Raw genomic sequence first — 24,673 nt, 5'->3', positions numbered from 1 at the left:
ATTAACTTCTACACTCAACTGTGAACAAGACCTCAAGGTAGTTGAACTTCTTCACTTGCTATAGCTGCACACCTAATACTTAAAGAGAACAAAACACTATTTTCTTTTCTTGGAAAAGGACCATGACATGAGATTTGGAGGTTGGGATTGGGAATAGTGATGAATAGCTGACCCATATAATTTCATATATGTGGGATTCAGTTTGAAAATGCCACTGTGTAGGCTGAGGGCTCATCACCAATGTGAATGATGAGGGTCAGAGGACAAGCAAATCCATGCATACCAGACCTAGCCAATGGAAAAATGAACAGTTTGTGCTTTATTATTCCATGTTTGTCATTTAAACAAACAGGAGTGAAAAGGTTAATATCCATTAAACCATACAGTAATTTTACAGTTAGAACACAGGAAAGCTAAGTGAGTAATATAGTGAACCATATACAGTATAGGTATGTTTCTGTATAAATATAAAATAGCTTTGCTTAATTATCTATCACTGTATTGCATGCATTCTGTTTTTCGAAAGGCAACACACATTAGTGAAGATGTCACCCTGATGTCAGAAATTTGAACAGCAGACATGCAGTTTCACGGTATTCTAATTTGGTACAGTCTCTGTAGATGTTTGTTTGAACATTCTTACCTTTAGGCTTTTTAAATAAACCTTGAAAGAATATCTTTAGCTTCTAGGTGTCATTGCATTCTTTGTTTCCAGAATAAAAATAGATTAAAAGGGTAATTCCTTTTAAACCTATAAGGCAGATTTTAAATTATTTTACATACAAACAACACAACCAGAAGACGGTCTAATAAAAAGCCACAGTGGCAGAAGGACAGCATGGCAACTCCAACTACAAGGACATATAACTCAATGATTGAAGATAAAACATCACGGAATAGTTTTTTTTATCGCTAGAGGGAACTGCAGAAAGGAAGAATAAGTCGAAGGCTGCCAAGATTCAGCAAGAGAGCAGTGATTTTCACTGCCACAAGCAAGATATTTTTGGGTTTCGAGCAGTGCAGTGGGTGGTCTAGGCTCATTAATTACCACAAAGCTAGCAGCATTCGGAGCCAAATGCCCACACTTCTGATCTGTAACTATATTTTGAAGAGATTAAGCATAATAAGGGAAGAAAAAGGCTTCTTGTCATCAGCAAATGTGGTACAGCTGAGCCCTGTTTAGGATGAGAAATGTGTTAAATGAGTTGAAATGTAGTGCTAACCCTTTACGTGCCTTTAATTGGACACTGTCATCTTAAATGTGAAAAACCTGCTCCGCAGAAAGAAAGGAGTCACATCTTTTTTTTGCTTGAAATGTAACAAAATATTCTTTTTCTTATCACTTCTACTGGTCCCAATCATTTTTGTATTCCTGTTAGCAGAGTAGCATGGTGACCTTGATAGTTTCTTTTTTAACACCTCAAAGCTCCTGGCTATAACTCCCAGTTACTGTTTTTGGGTGTATGCGATTATCCCTCATCCTTGTGAATTTTAGTCCATTTCCCAATCCCAAAGACATGCAGATAGAGTCGATTGGTGGATATTAGGCCTTAGGCACTGTGATGGACTGAGGATCCTAACAAGAACTGGGTATGTATGGCCCTGCACCTGATCTTGTTAGTTCCTTAAAAACCTAAAACAAGAAAATGGTACCTGAAAAAAATATATCCATATGCATGATGTTTCTCTGTATACGCCTCAAGTTTATGTTGCATTCTTTTTTGAACCACATACGCAATTACTTTATACTGCACTGTTCTCATAAGTGAAAATCTGCTTGAAAAACATGAACAGAACTGAAATAAATATCCCTAATATAGATTTTTAAATGACATTTAGGTAAATTAATATCAAGTATTATTCAATCCTGTAAAAAGTGGGTTCAACATTATATGAATAGATTTCTGCGGCTTGACATGTTTTAACTTAATTTTCTTGGCTTCTACAAATAATGAAAACTGGGTGTAACGGCACACTCTGCCATCTATGAAAACGAGGCTGCAATACTGAGGAGGCGCACAGTGCTTTTGGCTGTAAGCACAAAGGAAGGATGGGAAAATGGATAAAGAGCTTGTACACTTACATGCCTCTATGTATATAAGCAACTTGTATGTTTAAGTGCTTTTATAATGTGACTCATTGTAAAGCCCTGCGAGGGATAGAAAACACGGCAGCTAATGTTCTCTTGAAGCAGGAAAAAGATGACTGAAGTTTATTTAACGTTACTAAACGATATACATAACTGTTGTCTCTCCACTCATCACTCTGCCTCCTCCTGCACTGCAGTGCATGTGAATTATGTCCTTACAGTGGCGCAGCACTTCCAGCTGCTACATCATGTTCAAAACATGACTCACATTAAACTCACAGGGGAGCACTTAGTAAATATCCAAATTACAACAAACAGCAAAAAAGAAAATCTGTCTGTTTGCAGTTATATAATGTTCTTCTTTTTCTTTTGGCTGCTCCCATTAGGGGTTGTCATAGTAGATCATCTTCTTCCATATCTTTCTGTCCTCTGCATCTTGTTCTGTCATACCCATCACCTGCATGTCTTCTCTCACCACATCCATAAACCTTCTCTTATGCCTTCCTCTTTTCCTCTTCCCTGGCAGGTTTGTCCTTAGCATCCTTCTCCCAATATACTCAGCATCTCTTCTCTGCATATGTCCAAACCAACGCAATCTCACCTCTCTGACTTTGTCTCCCAACTTGAGCTGACCCTCTAATGACCTCATTTCTAATCCTGTCCATCCCCGTCACACCCAGTGCAAATCTTAGCATCTTTAGCTCTGCCACTTTTGTGTCAGTGCCACTGTCTCTAACCCATATAATATAGCTTGCTGTTATATAATGTTACTGGTCAAAATTACAATGGATGTTAATTGGGTGTTTGTGGCTAATGATGGGCTGGTATATCATACATAACATCAAAAGGTCTGCCGTCAGTTTATTTTCACCACGTGTAAGTGGGTTTAAATTAATAATAACAGAACCCATATACAGTACATTGGTATGACTGGACTTCTAAACATTTTTTTTTTAAATAAATGCTACTTTATCAATAATAAAAATATAATTTTAGCTTAACTTATTCTTAATGTAAATCCTTGAATTAAATAACATAGTTAAGATGAAAATACTTCCTTAATCAAAATATTTTAAGTAAGCATTTTATCTTTATTGGGGGATGACTTTTCCTTGCCTTTCCATAGAAATTTTATTTTAACTTTTGGTTTCAAAGCTCTTCTAGACCAAGTAACATATGCTTGGCCCTGTGTATAAATTAACAAAAATAAATAACAAAAAATATCTAAAGTTTGTCGAACGATGAAAATGGAGAAAATGGCACCCAAGCTTGAACGCCAAAACTTTGCAGTAATTCAGTTGTAAACACGCACAATCTGCATTAACTTAAAAATCTGTATTCTGTACATAGGTTGTCCAAGTTGGAGTTTCAACTGTGTATTTATTACTATCTGGACATTCACTGCATTCATTCTCAGATGTTGTGTTGCTTAATTCCATATACTGCTTGGAAACATGTGTGAGATTCAAAGCTGCAAAATGTAAAGTGTCATCCGTGAGCCACACATAGACACACAAGGAACTTGTTTCTTTAACAAGCCAAGCTGGAGTTCCTGCAACTTTACCAGTGAAAATGGGTGGCCGTTATATTGTGTTGAATTTTACATGACTTTTTGTTACTTAAAGGTGGGGCTCCGGTCGGGATATTCCTACTAAAAAACTTTTGGCAAGAAAAGTGCGTATGACTTTGAGATTACATAAACATGGCGAGATAGGATTTGAAACTCAAACAACCTTTACGGTCAACTTTGGCAAATTGTTTGGGGATGGGATGGCTAAGCCATTAAATGCACTCTTTTTCTCAGCTAGCAAATGCAATGGAGGTAGACTACTTCATTTTCTAGCATATAGCAGTGCGTACTGTGTGCAAAAAAGACAGTATTTTTATATCCTCTGACCAAGGTAATGCTGTAAAATTTAGTTTTGCTTGTACTGTAAATTTTTGTCTTCCCATATTGTACTGTTGAGTTCTAAATGGCATAATGTTGCTCCTGATACTTTTTTTAAAAGTGTTTCCACAAAGTGTTCCATGGGAATGGGGCTCCATTAAATAAAGACTGATGGATTGACTTACACATTCAAGACGAAATGTCTCAAGCTTGGCTACTGAAGCGGTCAGAATGAAAGTGAAGACTAGAAACAAAACACAAGCAAAGAAATGGGAAGTTATTTGGGCTTGAAAGGATTAAAATAGATTTACTATTAGTCAAGAGGGAAGGATATCGATAGATTCGTTTTTGTGCTTGTAAAAGATCTTGCACTAGAGATAATTTAATGAGAAAGCACAGCTATGGGTCAGCTGGGAATTAATCCCCGCTATTTACTGCCATGTACAATATGCTTTCAGTACTGGCACTGACCACAGGCTGTTTTGGTTAGTTGCCATTAACAATCCTTGCTGATTTATGCGGAAATTCAAAATCGGTGTTTTCTGTACCAGAGTTGGAATTGCACCTGCCTAGGGAGTAAAATCATTTGAGTAGATGCAACTGTTTTTAAAAAGTGATGAAACGTTTCATTTATAAAGCTCTTTTTGTACAGTATAAAACCAATGTGTTCAGTTGTGCAACAAAACACAAATAGAAGGGATGTGCCGTGTGGAAGTAGTAAAAGAATGTCTCACGAAGATCCTTGAATGCACAATTTGATGGATACTGGGACTCTTTAAATGATTATCACTAACTAACAAAAGTAAATAGCAACATATATTTGTGCAAACTAATACTTTAAAAGATTCTGAGTCAATCTTAAGTTCTATTCACACATAGTGGTTTATTCTTTCAATCACTACACTACAGTATATGTCTGATTTATTAAAACTGGGTTTTTAAGGAGATGCCATTATATTTGGTAAAGTATTTTCTTTTGTTATTATAGGGTCATTATTGTCATGTGTTCATATGAAATGCATACTTGCATGAACTTAGCAACATACAACGATCCATGTTTAGTGGATATAACAACCTTTTCTCAAATTTTCTGCCCTCCTTATCTACAATACAATACAACACAATTTATTTTTGTATAGCCCAAAATCACACAAGAAGTGCCGCAATGGGCTTTAACAGACCCTGCCTCTTGACAGCCCCCCAGCCTTGACTCTCTAAGAAGACAAGGAAACATTTCATAAAAGTTTACAATACTATGTAACCATGTTGTATTCTTCCCTGTCTTCAATTCACGTAAAATGAAACTATTCTAAACTATACATCAAAAAAATCTGCAACATTATGATAAAAAATGGAAATGTAGTATTTAAAAGTACAAAGTCACTACTGACGTATTCCAGAAGAAGTGACGGTTATGGTGCTGTCCATGGGACTCAAAAATTACACTGGTTTTTGGAGTACTATGTTGTTGTACTGTGTTAGACATTATGGATGTAGTGAGAAGTTAAGCAAAATGACACCTTTTATTGGCTAACTAGAAAGATTACAATATGCAAGCTTTCGAGGCAATTCAGGCCCCTTCTTCAGGCAAGATGAAGTCACATTTTTACAACCAATCTCAAATATGTATACATGAAAGAGTTAATTGAAACATGATAAAGTGCCATGCTAATTCGCAAATGTATGATTAATATTTACAGCATAAATTGTGCTTCATGGAGTGGAGAAAGTGCTCCATATAATCATATAAAATGAATTACATGAATGTAATAATGATATCAAGCCCGAAAATCTGAACAAGGTATTCATGAATAAATTTGCAAAAGCCATCACAGTGGCAAATATGTAATGCTGTTGTACTGCAAAGTTAGAGTTTCCTCATTCTGTCCACATCTGCGTCAGTTTTTCCAAAGGAAGCCTGATTTTTTCCTGTGTGTTACAGTAAGTTCATTAGTTACTCTAAATTAGTTCACTATGACTGACCATGTTTAGTTGAGTCCTTGAATGTGATCAGAACAGATTGATCTCTCATTCACGATTGGTTCCTTCCTTGCATCACATGCTGTCAAGATGTTTGTAGCTCTCTACACAGACGTTACTGTACTCTCTGCAAGTACTTATGGGTCTTCAGCCCGATTCTCTTTCTCATTTTTGCTCTCCCAGGCACTTTTCTGAACATATTCCTTTTCTGCCCTTCTTTTTTTTTTAAATTTTGTATCTTTGTAACTCACTTCTTGTCTGCTTTCTTCCATGCTGACACTCCACCACTGCCTGAAACTCTAATCCTTTTAGATCTGTCCTCATAATATCTCACCTATTACCAGCAGACACGTATATGTTTAGGCATTCTTGCTGCTAAGCTTCTCCTTGTTTCAAAATGGAAATCCCCTGAGACTGTTACATATAATAATTGGGTATCTACATTTTACAAATTATTACTTATGGAGTTATCTACCTGTTCTTTAGTTTTTACTTTCTTTTGTACCTCTGTTTTACCATTATTATTGTAAAACACTTTGAGCTAACTTCAGGTATGAAAATGTCCTGTATAGATAAATGTGGTTATTATCTGCGTCTCAAATTAACAAAGCATTTACTTGTACATAAACTATTAAGGGCGTCTTTACCTCTGTTCAGTCCTTTAAATCCTGGATGTCTTTTGCTTGTTAATGCTTGTGTTAGCAGGGTGTAGTAAGGTTGGCCGAAATATTTGTAGTCAGGGCATACGTTCTACTAAAATTGTTCTGTACAATTCATTTTAATTTAATATACTGAAAATAATTAATAAATAATTGATTACAAAATAAAATAATATAAAAGCATAGGCATAGTTGACTATAAACCCTGAACTAGACTAGGAGGATTGAAAATGGATAGATATTGAAAGTAACAAGGAATGATGATAAGTCAAACTCAACAAAGATAAATTACAGTCGAATTCCTCACTTGCAGGTGTGACCCGACATTTACGCGATTGACATATGTGTGCCGACAAAATAGCTCCGATTAAAACACGCCGTCAAAATCGTGCCGACAAAATCGCGAAAGTTTCATTATATATGAATTACTAGTTTAAAGCATATATAATAATGTTTATTTTAGAAGTCAATATTATGAGACGCGGCATGCCATCAGCACGGCACGCACATAGTCCTTAAGATCATGCCCTGCATATGTAGGAAAATTGCAGCAAGGGTGTCCCACTCTCTTGGCCTCTCTCGCGATTTTGTCGGCGCACATTTGTCGAAAACCATTTAGCGGGTTTGTCGGCGCTCATTTGTCGGTCGCGGTTTTGTCGGGGCGCATATGTCTATCGCGCTTTTGTCAGTGAACCCTTGCAGGAGCCTTCCTTAATTAGGAATGTCCAGTCTTATATTTCAGTCTACATACTCAATTTATATTTCATATGCTTTTTTCTGGAGTCATATTTAATATTTTTCACCTTCATTAGCATTTGGGGAAAAGTGATATAAATAATAGACAGGGTTGAATGGACTAACAGAAGGCAGATTCTTACGGCCTATAAATCTTAAATTTGAATATGTTTAGAATTAATCTACATATTTGGTTAATGTATTTTAAAGTGTTGAACATTCAAGCAATAATCCAGGTATGATTACTCCACAGAACAAACATAAAACAAATGAAAGATTGGCTTAAAGAGATTAATATCTCATCATAGGAGTCTGATAAAGATGAGCATGACCTTATCACAAAACAGCTTACCAAAACTTGGCAGTATCAAGTAGTATAAGTCAGAGCACTCACATTAAACATAGAAAATACTCATGAATATTTTGAGATTTTGTGTGTGTAGAACAATTACAAGTGGACTTGATTAAATCTGTAAAACTGATTTGTATGCAGGAATGTGGTTCTTTCATTATATTCGAATTTCACATCAGGCTGACTCTTTAACCCCTTCCCCAATTAAATCAAATCCCCTTTTTCTTTTTTTATGCATTTCCCAATCTAAATAGTATTTAGACATGCAGATTACCTATGCATACTGTATATTACTCTTTCTAGAATGACAATTAAAATCTGGTAACAGTTTAGAATTTATTTAAGTTGCCACTTTGCAAACACAATTCTAGGGATTAATACTGAGTTGCTTAAACATATAAATAATGCATCATACACTGCTGCATGACTCCTACCTATTTTTTAGAAAAACATTTTATCTATTTAAGATGTCTATCAAAACTGACTTAGGTACAGGGGCAGTATTTAAATATCTACTTGTCACTTGGCAGATATCCTATTAAAATTTGATTTCATATTAAGAGCAGTGGTAAGCTGGAGTAATTGTCACCCACAATGTGTTAAAAAACATTCCACAGTCATGATGGGAAACAACATGTCTATTCTATAGACTGCATGATCCTATATTACCAGCTAAGTTTTAATAAACTCTACAGTTATAACTGCAATGCAAATCGAAAGGGGTTTGATTGGCACAACTTTATGCATCTAGAAAAATGTAAATTACAAGAGAAAATAATTAAGCCACCTGCTGTGCAGTATGTCTGCTTTTGGATCATTTTGGAAATGTTTCAATGGAAGGCAGTGTTGGCCCCGGGTATCTCTGACACAGGATAAGAATAAAGCTAAACATACTTTAGAAATGGAGAATATCTTAAGGGAAAAGCTCAAAAGAAACTGGTTGCTGAAAATTAAATTAAAATAAAGCAGAATCATATGTTTGGTAAAACATGCTGTCATAGACCATATATTCTACTAACCTACACCTACTGCAGATCTGGGTCTTTAATATGATAAATAATTTCTATACACTGCAAAAAATGCATATGCTAAAACGGGACAAAAAAAAACAAAACTACATGGGAGTTGTTTTGCTTTTATTTAGCAAATAAATCTGCCAGTGGGGTTTCTTAAAATAAGCTAAATAATTGTAAAAATACATAAGTAAATAATTCTTACAATAAGGAAAACAAGATTTAATGTCATGATATACATATTTTATGTATATTCCTAACACAGGGTCATGGGGGTCTACTGGAGCCAATCCCAGCCAACACAGGGCACAAGGCAGGAACCAACCCTGGGCAGGTCGCTTACCCACCACAGGGCGCCCACACACACTAGGGACAATTTAGGATCACCAATGCACCCAACCTGCATGTCTTTGGACTGTGGGAGGAAACCCACGCAGACACGGGGAGAACATGCAAACACCATGCAGGGAGGACCTGGGAAGTGAACCCAGGTCTCCTTACTGCGAGACAGCAGCGCTACCACTGCGCCACTGTGCCACCCCAGTAAACAACTGCTGCAGGTAAATAAAAATGTGAAATGAAGTGTAGAATAAGCAGGACCTAAATAATATAACTTTAAATATTAAAACCTAATTAATCCCATTCAGGGTTGTGGAGGGCTGGAATCTGTCCTGACAGCACTGCACATAAAGCACACGCCAGTTCATCGCACATCTCACCAATGCACACTGCCACAATCACACAGGGCCGGATTGGAATTGAAAACTAATGTGTGGATGGGGGTTGAATTTTTTTTTTTATTATTCTTTAAAGTTTTTACTAAATGGATTTTGAAGATCCTCAAATTTTATCAGCTTTGATTGCATACTTTGTTGAAACAAAATTAATTAAAAAAGGAATGTATAACTAATGTACCACATACAGTCATGTGACTACTGTTCATGTCCAAATGCATGAGTCTACCATTAGAAAGAGGAGACACAAGTTAGAACAAAATGGGAGGTGTGCTGGGGGGAAGTCTCTGCTGTCCAGAAACAACATCAGAGAAACTCTTCATTTTGCCCATGGACACCCAGGCAGGGAGCAGGACTTCTGAAACAATATGTTCACAGTACAAGAAAAAATGTTTGGCAAAAATTAAAGAGAGCATTTAACCACCTGGAAAACATAGTGGTGGAAATGTAGTTGGGCTGATTTTCTACATCAGGAACTGGGCAGAACACCATTATAGAATCCACTAAGAATTCATCAGAGGGTGCCTGAGGATAATATGAGGTCATCTTTTCGAAAATTGAAGCTCGGCTGAAAGGACACCCTGCAACATGACAATAACCTTGAAAATATCAGTAAATCCACCAAGTAATGGCTGAAAAGAAAAGAAAAATAAATAAAGGGTTCTGGAATGGCCAAGTTAAAGCTCCTGTGAAGATGCTGTGATGGGATTTGAAATGGGCTGTCCACACAACAGTTAGAGCAAATGATTACTTGAGGTTGTTTCTGCCAAAGGGGCAATACTACCAGCTGTTGGAGCCAACGGTGTACTTACTATTTTTCACAGAAAGAAAACGCATTTTTGTTCATTTTTCATGAAATAAATTATTGCAAAGTCAAATTGTATTTATTTTTTTTCAATTACATCATCATTAATATTTAAACAATATCTAAACATATATCTTAGACTATGTTACTTAACTGTATGAGCCATAAACCACCCTATATAATTTGCAAAGCAATGACTTACATTATCTAAAACCAAAGAAAATCCAGTTTCCCTCTACAAGGAGCTTTTTCAGAATTTGGCAGGAATTCATTATTGCTGTTCTTAAATAAACATGCCTGGCCTCTGCTTAACCTCATTGCTGTATCAAAAAACATGAGGAACTACTTCATTATAGGCACTCTGTTCACAATGCGCTTTGAATTGGTTAGATAAGGGGTGCTGAGTTTGACTTAATTTAATTTAAAACATAAATGTTTGGAATACGGTGTCGATTGCACTTTTGGCTGAAATGTGTTTTTTCTTACTTTAATGCAATTTATAAGACCAGTAATATTCAAAAGGAGAAAAAATAAGATGATGTAAGTGAGGGAAGCTTCCCTATGATGATCAGAAAAAGCAACACTCCACCTGGGAGCATATTATGTTTCAGATGACCCCTTACACTAACTGACAGTTGGGCACTATAAGATTAAAGTCTCTTATACTGTAGGTATCAGCTGCTTCATAGAAGACCCCTGGGTGGGAGAACTTCTTTCTATCCATTATTATGTACAATCAAGTGATATGGCTTTAAAAACCTAGACCATGGTACTGTTTCTTAGCTGAAGCAGCTATTCTGGTTTACAGTACCTGCAGCGGAATAAGAGATACCCAACAGACACACTTGTGTAAAATTAGAGATATCTTTCTGGAAAGTGACTTATGTAAAACTAAAATTTGCCTGTCAGAAAACTACTCAGGTAGGACGTTTAAAGTATCTGATATATACAGTAAGTATGCTCAATTATGGAAACTACAAGTAAATGTAGAATATCTTCCTCAACATAATCAAAAAGTTCTTAGAAATGTGTATTAGCCGTTTTACAATTCCTGAAGTTTGAGCCAAGTAACAGCAACTTTAAACAGTGACTTTCAGTACGTCCAAGCCATCTTAATAAATGTACTCTAATTCAGTGGGATTGGCGGTAATGCAAGAGGTGCACAGCCTTCCTCTGCTTTATGTAGTGTAACGGACAGGTAGGGTTGTGACGGCTTCTTTTAGTCTTCATAACCTTTTGTGGCGGACAGCTGGGGGCCATGACCAGCCAGGATGCCTGGAAGGACCCAGAGAGGGACTATACCTTTCCTGGGCCATGAGAGGGCAGCTGCCCTGGTTGGTATGGTGGCCACAGGAACTCAGCATAGAAGCTCATCCCTACTGGGAGTCATGGTCACCACAGGGGGGCCTCCTGTAGGATGGTGGAGCTCTGGACATCAGCACTTCCGCCACACTCGGAGGTGCTGACGGAAGGAATACCAGGGACACCCGGAGTTCTTCCGGGTGCTCATGCGCCACTTCCGCCACACCAGGAAGTGCCGCCGGAAGATCATCAAGGGGCACCTGGAACACATCCAGGTGCTTATAAAAGAAGCCGCCTTTCTCCACTAGACAGTCGGAGTCGGGAGGAGGAGGACAGAGCTTGTTGGGAGAGGAGTAGAGGCGGCAGAAGGATTTGGATTTTGGAATCCTACTATAGACACTGTGTGTTCCTGAGCAAGTCACTTGACTTGCCTGTGCTCCATTTGCAAAAATCAAAAGAAATGTAACCAATTCTATCATAAATGTTGTAAGTCACCTTGGATAAAGGTGTCAGCCAAATAAATAAAATAGAAATATATATAAGAAGGAGATAACCTGTCTCTAAAAACTATTTTGCAAAGTGAATTCTTGTAATGCAAACACCAAATTAGAATTAATTTAAATTGAAAACATAATTAAAATAGTATCCATTTTTCTTTAAATAACACCAAACTACATGAAAATTACCAAAATTTGTTTCATAAAAACATTAGTTTTAATGTGGCATTGCTCTTCATTAATTATGTTTAATAAAGCTCTATACCTAAACTTTATCACTCCTAGTTTCACATTTAAAGAAATAACCTTTAGGCTTTTCCTGGGCTTTCCCAACTAGTTTGTGATATATTTTTGGAGCCATGATACCCAGAGTAATGTGACAAAACACGTGAGGTGAGTGAACAACAGCAAGTGAGTGCCTGCAGATCAGCCCTGACTCTTTAGGCAGACTGCACTGAGGAACACAGCAGCGTCAGTTGTGGAGATACCTAAGAGTGAGATTGCACGTCACCAGCGTCCAGCTCCGGCCTTGACCTTCAGTTAGGACACTGTGTGAGTTCAGCATCACCTCAGAGAATGACTGAGACTGGGGGTCACCAAGAACCAGACCTGTTCTGTTCAGTGGGCTGCAGTGTGTTGTACTTCGATTGTGTGCTTAGATCACTGGGTGTTTAGTGCCAGACAGTAGAAGCCTGTAGTTTAGATTTGGTGCAGGTTTCTGTAGCCCATTTGATTTTTTGGTTTAATAGTGGAATAAATGAATGTGTCTAGGAAAATATATTGGAGCACAGGTAGCTAGATGTGTTTTAAAACGTAAAGTAAAAGTGAAAGTACGAGTAGACAAAAAATTTTATACTAAAAAAAAACTTATTAAAGTACAGTAACAAAGCATTTCCTTCTACATTTATATATTTATTTCCAGAACTTGCTGATACTTACATTCTGGCTGGGTGGATACTTTCAAAACCTGTGAGCTCTCTCCTGGTCCCCGGTCATTGTAAGCCACCACACGGAAAGAATATGTCGCTTCAGGCTTTAAGTTGTCAATGCTAATCTGCAGTGCTCCTGGCTGTGATGTGTTCATTGCCCTTTCCCTGTGATAACGGGGTAACAAAGATTAGAACAGAAAACTCAAAGTTATAATTAACTTTAAACTTATTTAAATTTAAACTAAATTAGAAAGATTAAAAAAGTAGCAAGGCCATTACTGCAAAAGTCACAAGGGACTATTGTGTCCAAAAATACCAAAACAAATTTTTTCCATTCTCCATCTTTTTTTATTTGATTGGTAGTCTGCAGCAAATATAATCTATAATTAGCATGTACCTTATGCTTTAAATGATTAGAGAGTGACTGTGTATATGACATTTTGCTATATTTATATATTTTTGATAGATAGATTGATTGATAGGAAAGGCAGTATATAATAGACAGACGGATGGACGGACAGACAGATAGGAAAGGTGTTAAGGCGGTATATAATAGACAGACAGACAGAGAGACAGATAGTTAGATAGATAGATAGACAGGCAGACAGACAGACAGACAGACAGACAGACAGATAGATAGATAGATAGATAGATAGATAGATAGATAGGAAAGGTGGTATATAATAGACAGAGAGACAGACAGAGAGACAAACAGACAGACAGACAAATAGATAGATATGTAAACAGACTCTAATCTGGGATCTAAACATCTGCCCACAGAATAAAAACATTAAGTTAATTCATTGTTTACATATCCTTTTGACTATTATTTTTTATATTAATATACTTTTTAACACAAATTCAATTACTAAAGCCCATCAGTTACATTAACATATTAAGAATACAGCTCTGATTTTAGATATTTCATTTTAGTTTGTTGAAAAAGCTGCTTATGGAGTGACAAGGTGAAGGCAATTTGTATCAATACTATGCTGGGACCTTTGACTGTCTAATTCATACCTTAGAGGATTTTTAAATGGTGATTCTGTAATGTCTCATTACCCCAAACACTATATACAGCAGGTCAATTTTGATAATGTAATATAACATACAATATTTTGTATAAACTATATATTAATTTCAATAACATACGGAGGGCATTTATTATTTTTTAATAAAAAGACAGCTAAATAAATGACAAAGCCTGGAGATAAATCAGCTCAGCAGGTAAGTTTATTCCTTTCTGAGTTCCTTTTTCTAGAAAATCTCCGTGTCCTTATATATGATTGATGACACTAAATTATCCCAGTCTGGGCAAGACTAACATGTCCTGTGATGCAATGCCTCCAGCACCAGGGTTGGCTCCTGCCTCATGTTGCTTGTATTGGCTCTGCTTCTATGTGACTTTGTATTAGAATGAGACATCTGTGACACTGGATGGATTTTTTAAAACAGATTTAGTGAATGTTTTCCTCCTTGTACTTTGTGTTTCCACTCACATCATCAATGACGTGCAAGTTAGATTAACTGGCAATCCTATATTGGCCCCCCATGTGAGTGTGTGATAGAGAAGGACCCCATTCAGGATGTTTTCCAGGCTTGCACCCAGTGCTACAATGATAGACACTGCCCTCTGTAACCCAGAACTGGATTAAGCTGACTTGAGGATGCTATGTTATACTATTTAAGTGAATCCAATTTTCTAATCCTCAGAGACTAAATGCTAAATTTGAGTTCATTGGTTGCCTGAGCAGTTACGCTTCCCAGGCCCATAGCTAACAACCTTACTTGCATTTCAAGTCATCTTTTCCAAAAAGGGTGAATGTGTCTAATGAAAGGTATTGCGCCTTACACCTATTATAATTATTAATACATTAGGCAAAAGAGAAAGTGTATACTGTATGCTGTGTGGAGACTTTGTACTGACTGCAATCCTCTGCATTTGAAAAACAAAATTCATAAATGAATACACACAATACGTAAAATATACCACAGGGTCTTTACATGGAAAAAAAAAATGCTTTAAAAAGAGGACCTGGAAATACAACTGCTTTTCAAGGAGCCATAATGTAGCCATTAGTTCCAATTGTAAGTGCAACAGACAAGAACAATGAGAAGTGCCTAACGGTAATCAACGGTCCCAGACAGAATTTAATATCAAGTGTGCTTTTTACACCACTCTTGATGTATTATTGCCTTATATTTATTCCAGTGGATAGAGACTATCATTGAATATTCACAGTGATTTTTAAAACCCCTTTGTTATATGCAGCTAGAAAGCATTTTTTCCACTTCAGCAACATTAGACACAATTAAGCTTATTCCCGCATGATAAATTAAATTAGGCTATTTTTTTATGCCCTTACTAAAAAAGTAGTCAAAGATTCCTTGTATCGTTTGCTTTTAAAAAGACAAAGTCATATTTTGTGAACTGTAAATATGTAAGGTAAATTAAAATGTTAAAAAGGCCATAGCAAGCTGACTAAATATTGCACTATATTAAATAACCAACTGGTCATACAGTCAGTTTTAATTTAAAATTTGGAAAATGGATTCCTTTAATTTAAACATTAGACCTACAATTTATTACAATTTATATTAGAACATTAGAATACTCTAGACGAGAACAGGCCATTCAGCCCAACAAAGAAACCGCTGTAACTCTGTCCACAATGACTGCCATTTACATTTCTGGCTAAACATTGTGAGTTTTAATAAAACAGTAACAGAGGATTAACAAACTCCAAGATGCTTTACTACCAAACTTTGGACACCAAGTTTGAAACCTGGAATGCTCGATAAGCTTCCTTGATCACTACTTGGGTATTCACGGCTGGCTTTGAATGTGGTGCACTGAGTTGTCTATCTATTCATTCATCCTTCCATCTTCAAACCTAATGATCAAATTTAGGATTTTGAGATTCTGGCAGCACCAGGAACAAACTAAGACAGCTGCCAGCCCATCAAAGTGCACCCTCACATACGTACGTACACTTGATACACGGCAAATTTAAAGCTGCTAATCCATCAAAACACACATCTTTGGGAAACCATTGCACACTTGGCAACCAAGAATGGACAGGCCACCAGTTTTCTATTCTCACCAACATGATTTTTTTTTATTTGGTAATTACAAAGTGTTCAGTAATTTGTTGCTGTGGTCCTACTGTATATGTCTATAGCATATTTTAGTTTACACAGCCATTCTGGAGCTAATCTAATCTTCAAAATGTAAGTTCAAAGATACATGAGAGTCAATCCTGTTGTAATGATATCATTTTTTAAATTGGATAAATGGATGAATGGATTAGATATTGGAAGAATAGACAGTGCATGAAAATAATTCACATAGCTTAAAATTCTTGGAGTGTCCAATACTGATGACCTAAAGGGAGCATTTCACATCTCTGTGCTTGTCGGGTACACTCATCAACACCTTTACCTCCTCAGATATCAGAGGAAAACCTAAATAAGGCCTTCTATTTTTCTAACTTTCAGAGTTGTGCCCCTCCAGCTGGATAACATCCTGTATGGCACCATTCAGATGAAGACCGCAAAGCACTGCTTAGAGTGTGGTGAACTGCTAATGTACGGCTTCCTCTTTCATTACCTTAATAAGTTAAACAGCATTATTAAAGATCTTGGACATTCTACACAGCCAGCCATTCCTCTTCCTCATCCTTAGGGACTGTTAGCACATGCCCCGTTAGATTAGGTTACTCAACAACTGCTCACACTGATAACTGTATATGTGGACCAATGTGTGATTCTGTCATTTATTATTATATAGTACTAGTTGTGTAAACCCAGGCTTCTAGAAACTATTGAAATTGTCAGATAAAAAACTGAAATGCAGAGTCGGCAGTTTCGTTTTGCAGACGTGCTCGCCTCCTTGTCTATCAGCAGCTAAGTGAGTTTCTCTCTTGTTTGTCTTTCATCAGCGGTTTCACTTTGGCGACTGAGTCGCTTTCTTTCAGCTTCATGCTGTAGCTTTGTACATCTTTCTTCTTTCGACTCGTTAACTTGGGGCCACCTTGCCGACTCTTTGAGCTTCATGCTGTACCTTCACACTTCTGGGCAGGACAGACATACACACACACTTCCACACATAGATGTTTATATATAAGATATGTAATAGATGGTGTGGTATTCATTATATATTTTAGGTATTACACTGCTGGCATTCATCTGATTGTACTGTAAACACAAAACTTGAATGTGAACTTGAGAAGGATATGGATGCAACTGGAATGAAATGATATAAAATGGCACAAACCCTGGCATCCCTACTGATGGCTCAGTTGAGAGCACTTTCACCAAAAATGTCATATTAAATGGCTAAATAACTAAACAGAGCCACTGCAGAGAATTATTAATAGAAAGATTAATACTATACTGCCTATGGATTTGCTGCTGACCTGATTATCTTCACATGAAATGGATGGTACTGTTGATAATGTGTTTGAAGTCAACCATTTACATATTATGTAACACATGTGCTCATGGGAGGAAGATAAAGGTCTTAAATGAGGGTAATTCCATGCCAGACCAGGGGTGGCGGAGTGCACTAACTCTTACTCTCTTTCCTCTGCAGACCAGTTGCGTGAAATTCCGCCTGGCCCAGATGAAGCTACTTTCTGGTTCCAGGACCAATGATGTCACTTCTGGATCAAGGCCTGATGATGTCACTCCCGGTTCCAGTCCCAATGACATCACTTTAGGTTCCAGCCTTGATGACCTCATTTCCACTTCCGACTCTGCTGACCTTACTTCCTCTGCCTGACCATAAAACTGCCATTTTGTTTCCTGCAAGTCAGTTCTGTTTGGAACTGAGTGACCATGTTTGCTCATATTTTTGCAGTTTGAACCCAACCTACATCATACGGGGTGGCTACCCCAAAACCTTGTTGTGGTGTTTTGTCTGTTCTTTTGACAATGACTTGCTTTAAAGCTGCATTCACTTCTGGAGACAGGCAGTGTGGCATAGTAAGTTGCGGCTCCTCATTCCATTGTTAATCTGAATCATTTTAAAATGACCCTGATCTCCATTCACTATTTAAGCTGTATATCCACTTTATGTGTACGGGGAGCTGTTGTTTATCAAAGCAACATAGGGTATAAGGCAAGAGACATCACTGGGCAGGATGCCTGTCCACTACTGGGAACATACATGCTCATTCAGTCACTAATTAATTGATCTAAAGACTATAGAATACCCTAGTGAGACCACATCTGGAGTTTTGTATGCAGTTCTGGTCATCAAGCTACAAGAAAGATACAGAAGCACTTGAAGAGGAGAGCAACCAGATGCACCTTAGGACTCATGGACTGTTTAGTTTTGAGCAGAGCAGATGGTGTGGATACCTAATTCAGGTTTTTGAAAATACTTAAACACATCAGTAAAGTAGATTTGTACTTGTGGAAATTGAGAAGAAATGCATTTAGGACAGGAAGCAGTTGTTCACTCAAAGAGTTGTGGAAATCTGGAACATACTATTGAGGCGTGTAGGTGAAGCAGAAATCTTAACAAACCTGAAGGAGTTTATAGATAAGATATTGGGACAGCTTAGCTATTAGTTAAACAAAAAAGCCACATGGACTGCATAGTCTCCTCTCATCTGTCAAATTTCTTATGTTCCTATGTTCAACCACACTTGCCCTCAAGATATGGCGGGAAATCCAAGGGGCACTATATATACCAGAATGATCAAAGTTGCAAAAAGAAACCAGAGTCTATCACACATACCTGTTGACTCCTTCTCTGCTGAAGAAGACACTATACGTCTGGATTGATCCATGGGTCTCTGCAGGAGGGCGCCAGCTTAGCCGGACAAAGCGACTGGAAACCAGGACAGGGACCACATCTCGGGGGGCAGAAGGGAGGGCACTGGTGCTCGGGACAACTGAAGGGGTAGGAAAGGAATCAGTCAGAATGGTGGAAGGTACAAGGGAAGGGACTTGGGGGACAGGGGTAGGGCTCACCTCTGCATATGAGTAAGGGAGCAGAAGGACCAGGGTTCAAGAGCACAAAGAGCATGCATAAGCAAGCACCAAATAAAACCAGAGATATAGAAAAGAAGCAGATTAAAAGAAGATTTTATTCTCTTATAATATGAAAGGATTAAAGTAAACCAGTAACAGTATAACTATACAAATAAATAACTAAATAAAAAGAAAAAAAACCAAAACACAGTATCAATAGAAACATAAATATATACACGGGGACGGTCAAAAAGTTTCTGCACTTTCGTATTTTCATTGGAAACAGTGAAGGCAGGAGGAGTTGTAATTGGGTATTAAAAAGTTGGTATGACACTGGGAAAACTGCATCACAAAAGAAGGTGACTATGTAGAAAATTGATGTCATTTGTTTTTGAAATTCTTAATAAACAGAGTTTAAAAAAAGTGCAGAAACTTTTTTGAACATCCCTCGTATATATAAATAAAAAGGAAAAAGGGAAAAAAAAAAGATCAGGCAAATACTAACCAAAAGTAGTATTACTTCTATTTTATTGTATATTTTATATAATTAAAAACATTAGTGGTACTTGGCATTTGGCACATTGTATTAGTCCCTGAGGGGAAACAGTAGTTTACATAAATAATATTTTCTTATAAATGGTCAGCAACATAGGTACATAATATAAACTGCAAATAATGTATATTAACAAATCTAGATGCAAACACTTTTGCTATGGTAGAAACTTGGTTTGCATCTTAAACAAGTAATGAAAAAATAGCAAAAAACATTAGTTGACATGCTGATAAATAAACACAAATTGAGTACAGCTGTTGAGTCTAATAAGAAGGATAAAAATAAGAACAGGGATCATTAAGGAGAGATTCTAGGCAAATATCGATTGTGAAGAATGTTTTGGCATGTTACCTGATCTTCAACAAGCCTTAAGAGTGACCTTTCACTTTTAGCCTTAACTTTATGCAGTATGCTTATTGAACTCCTGTTGATTCATTTTCTGCAGCAAACTTTAATCATGCTATGAACCACTTTGTAACAGTACTCACTATGAAAGACACTATACTATATAAAGGGTCCTGAAAGAATGGCTGTATTGTCTGATCAGTAAATGAAAAGAAACACAAACACAGATAGATAGATAGATAGATAGATAGATAGATAGATAGATAGATAGATAGATAGATAGATAGATAGATAGATAAGGTGCTATATGATAGATAGATAGATAGATAGATAGATAGATAGATAGATAGATAGATAGATAGATAGATAGATAGATAGATAGATAGATATAGATAGATAGATAGATAGATTGCAGCACTTTCTCCACACCTGGTAAGTGCTGCCGGAAATGGACCAACAAGCACCAGCAGCCACTACTCCAGGAGCCAGAGTTGGATGGGAGAAGATGAAGCTTACCAGGAAGAGTGTAAGAAATGAAAGAAGAAAAAGAGAGAAAGAAGAGAAGTGTGCTTTGTGACTATGCTGTACATGTGGGAAACAGGGGAAGGTGTTCCCACGGAAAACAGAAAAAAAATAATAGTGTGTGTTAGCACTTGTGTACCACAATAAATCTGTGTCGGGTTGGGGCAGCTGGTGCACCCAATTGGTGGTCCACAATAGATAGATAGATAGATAGATAGATAGATAGATAGATAGATAGATAGATAGATAGATAGATAGATAGATAGATAGAAATTTGGCAACATGGAAAATTAAAGTAAAGAAAACACACAAAGAAGCTGCAGCCTCCCTGGGCATACACTGGTAAGGTTCCCAGTCTAACAGGTGGAACGGCTCACCAGCTTGCCTACCACACATTACTGCACACAAGCACTCACTTCTCTTGCTTCTTAAACTCTCCCTTGACTGTGATGGCCTCCCTTCCTCATGCTGGAGAACCCGTGTTGCAACTCACTTCCAGTCTCTAAACATAATAGGCTGTTGGCAGTCAGAACCCTCTAACCAACTTTCAGAAGTCACTTCAAATTCAAAGGTCAGGAAAATCTAGAGCTCTCTTTGGTAGTTCCTGACATATGTAGCCCTCTCATCAGTGCCCTTAAGGCAAATTCTGCTAAAAAAAAAAACCACCCAGGATTGCACAAAATGTTAAATATTCCAAAACAAAATAACACCTAATTTTACATTCATATATAATAATGAACAGTATCCCATTTTTCAGCACATCCACCTTCTCAGGCAATGTGTAACTTCATTAACAGAGCAAAACAATATAAGCTATTATTTATTATTCATCAGGCATTCCATTCTCAAATCCAAACACAAACTACAATGTACTGAACTTTAACATTACTTTTTAATTAAGCTGGTAGAAGGAGAAAGGAAAACAAATATAAAAATATACTTATCATCTGATATGTATTATAATATATATTATATAATAATAATAAAGTCCGTGGTAGCTACCTATTGTTAGTGCACACTGGAGCTCAATTCAAAAATGAAATAACCAAATGGAAAAAAAATCAGTATGGAATGGTCCATGCAGTACTTCCATATATGTTACACTTAGTAGTAATACCACATATTTACTAGCTGTCCCCCGTGGCTCCACCCATGTAGTAGTGAAACAAGACAAACTTTAAAAATCTATAATTTTTTTTTTAATGTAATAATTTGTAGTGAGAAGAATTTATATTGATAGCTTTCATATCCATGATCCATACAGACAGATAGACAGACAGAATGGATTTTCATAGATAGATAGATAGATGAAAAGGCACCATATGATAGATAGATAGATAGATAGATAGATAGATAGATAGATAGATAGAAAGATGAAAAGGCACCATATGATAGATAGATAGATAGATAGATAGATTGACAGATAGATAAATAGATAGATAGATAGATAGATAGATAGATAGATAGATAGATAGATAGATAGATAGATAGATAGATAGATAGATAGATAGATAGATAGATAGATAGAATATTAATAAGTTATGTTGTGTAATATGTTCTTGCCTTACGTTTTGTGCTGATGGGTTCAGCTCTGGCTCTGAACCTCCACAAATGTGAATGAGTTCAGAAAATAAATTAATACTACCGTAGAATTACATTAATCCTTACCATTTCAAGAAACAAAGAAAAAGCAAACCATACAAAGGATTTTGCCAGAAGCAGCTGGGGGTTTATTGACTTAGAGGACCTATAAAACCGTTTATTTGTTAACATACAAGGGAGCACACAAAAATCACACCTAAGCAAACAAAACCTTTTACCGTGGTGGTCAGGAGTGCAAAGCTTCCAGAACTGAAGATATAAAAAAGAGCAGTAGGAAGGAAAAAGAAAATCAATACAGACAGAAATACAAGCTGAGCTGAAAGTGTCGAGTCTACATTTGTGGTTTTGCCTCAGGGATTCTTAATGGGCCTCAAGTAAAGTACCCCATAGGGCACTGTATAAATACTAAAATGATGTTTAACAGAAGCATATATCCAGCCAAAATGAAACCTTACCACGTATTATAAGAAAAGACTTAAATAAGATTAACAAGTGAGTATTACAGAGTGCTCTAGTCTTCTGCCATTCATTTCTTGTAGGAGCTCTACAACGGAATTCATTCAAATAAAACTGGATGCTAACGTCAGTTTTTTCTTTTTCCTTCCTAGCTATGTTTTCGGAGTTTCTCCTTTTATGCTGAGAACCTCATGCTTGAGCACTGCAGTATTAACCCTACAGCATGTGAATTGCTGTCAATGTCCATTGTGGGGGCCCCCGCCTTGCAATTGCTTATCTAGAAATTGAAAACAAATTTGCCTGTGGTGAAACATGCTGCAAAGAGCTAATAATACTCTCCTCCTCATATGCACTTTTCTACACAAAGAGGGATGATTAGCCCTGACATAAGAAGCACATAAATACAGGGTTAGCTTATTTTCAGACAACAAAATTACCAGCACATTTGTCACAAAAGAATCTGCCATTTTCCTAATTGCAGGATTCTACACAGAGGAGGAGATGGTCCAGAAAGAAAAAAGTCATCTCCTGTGTCTGTCTGTATGTGTGTGTGTGTGTGTGTGCGTGCGTGTGTGCACAAGTGCCAGTCAGTATTCTCCTCCCTGAGATTATACCACCCTGAGTCTCATTAGTAGTCTCTAACCTAATGTAGCTAATCAGTCCTTAAGTGATGCCTTAATGGGCTCATTATTTAACATTTCATTAAAATGCTAAAATCTAAATTTGCCAGCATGTCCGCTTAAGCCTGGCATGTGTCTGGCAAGTTTAAAGCACACTAGGAAGCATAGGCACCTAAAATGACAACTGGGGTGCGGCCACTCACTGTGATCAGCAATGAAGCAACTTAACAAGCACAATCCCCTCCGTCAGGCTAAGATGCTATAAATAGGCAGAGATGTCCTGCATTTGGTTCTGGCCGACTCATTTTTAATTCCATGAAATCTATTTTGCTCCACTCCGTGCCTCCTGTTTCATATAATGCAACTAGCATTTCAGTAACTGCCTGCGCCTGTTAGCATTTTGGGCTGTCGAGAGAGACAGGGGAATTCTCGGCAAAATTCGGTGTATTAATTATCATTATTATACTAAGCATTTGCCAGTAATTATACTAACAAGCAAAATGCTAAACAAACAAAAGAGAAAACACAGGCGCTCAAAATGGCATCACGTGCTCCTAATTGGATCCCTTTTCTGTCCCTGAAATGTAAACCTATTAAGTAAATCTGCTTTTATGGATTGGCAGAGATAATGAGTGAGGCATCAATATAGTGAGAATGATAGCTGAGTGGATAGCCCATGGATAATTTGCTGGCTAACTGCCGACTCCGTAGTCTTTCAGTCCATCCAAAGAGTTTGATAAATGTTTGCTTGCACTAAACCAAATCGAGACTAATTGCTTTACAGTCTGAAGTTGCCCTCTAAACACCCAGGCAGTCACACAGTTCGAGTACAGCGCTCAAGATGGACAGACCCAAAATAATACACATAAACAAATCATTTACATTATAATACTCAAAACTGCAGCCTAGGAGGATTATAATGTACTATATAAAGCTGCCCAAAAGCAATCCAGTGAGTTTTTATTGCAGTATTTTTGCACTAAAGATCAAGCAAACACTAACAGGGGTCGATTTCCACTTTCAATCATCCTTCATTTTATAACAAGTGGGTGAAATATCTTTCATGTGGATCAAATAGGCATTCTTCATTTCTAGAGTGTGTAGGCACATTGTCTTAGAGGTTAAGGGGTTGAACTGCCAGCCTCAAGGCTGTTGGTTTGAGTCTCAGCATTCTCAGTGTGATTCTGGAGTCAGCTAACCTCTGAACATACCAAGCAGTTTGGTGGAGAGCAGGACTTTAGGGATCTTCAAATCCCAACTTCATGTTATTTTGGACAGTCTAAGTGAACAAGGAGGACAAGCTTGTTGGGCTCACTGCTGTGCTCTCGTCACAACTTCTCTAATGTACTAATTGTAATCTAGAAGTTAATGAATATGTCAGCCCTGTAAATATGTAAATACTGCTTGTGCCCTGTGTTGGCTGGGATTGGCTCCAGCAGACCCCCGTGACCCTGTGTTCGGATTCAGCGGGTTGGAAAATGGATGGATGGATGGATGTAAATACTGTACGGATTATAGGGTCCCTATTGTCACATATACAGAGTTCACTGAAATTCTTACTTGCATGCTTACTGAGGTTATGTAACTTTTTCTTTCACAAATTTTGGTAA

At 37.2% G+C, this 24,673-nt stretch overlaps 1 protein-coding gene across 3 annotated transcripts in view; it reads right to left on the bottom strand.

Moving 5' to 3' along the window:
• The window catches only part of dcc (DCC netrin 1 receptor), an 842,366-nt gene that overhangs the window by 228,303 nt on the left and 589,390 nt on the right, over positions 1 to 24,673 (bottom strand). For all 3 annotated transcript variants that reach the window (XM_039750409.1, XM_039750410.1, XM_039750411.1), the window contains exons 8-9: positions 18,730 to 18,886; positions 12,994 to 13,148 (exon numbers count right to left, since the gene is read on the bottom strand). In XM_039750409.1, coding sequence (XP_039606343.1) covers positions 12,994 to 13,148; positions 18,730 to 18,886 — 312 coding nt within the window. The remainder of the gene's footprint in view (positions 1 to 12,993; positions 13,149 to 18,729; positions 18,887 to 24,673) is intronic.

The sequence above is a fragment of the Polypterus senegalus genome, chromosome 4, assembly GCF_016835505.1.
Source record: "Polypterus senegalus isolate Bchr_013 chromosome 4, ASM1683550v1, whole genome shotgun sequence".
Classification (NCBI taxonomy): Eukaryota; Metazoa; Chordata; class Cladistia; order Polypteriformes; family Polypteridae; genus Polypterus; species Polypterus senegalus.
Note: the sequence above shows the minus strand (reverse complement) of the source record. Positions and strands in the feature narration are given on the sequence as shown.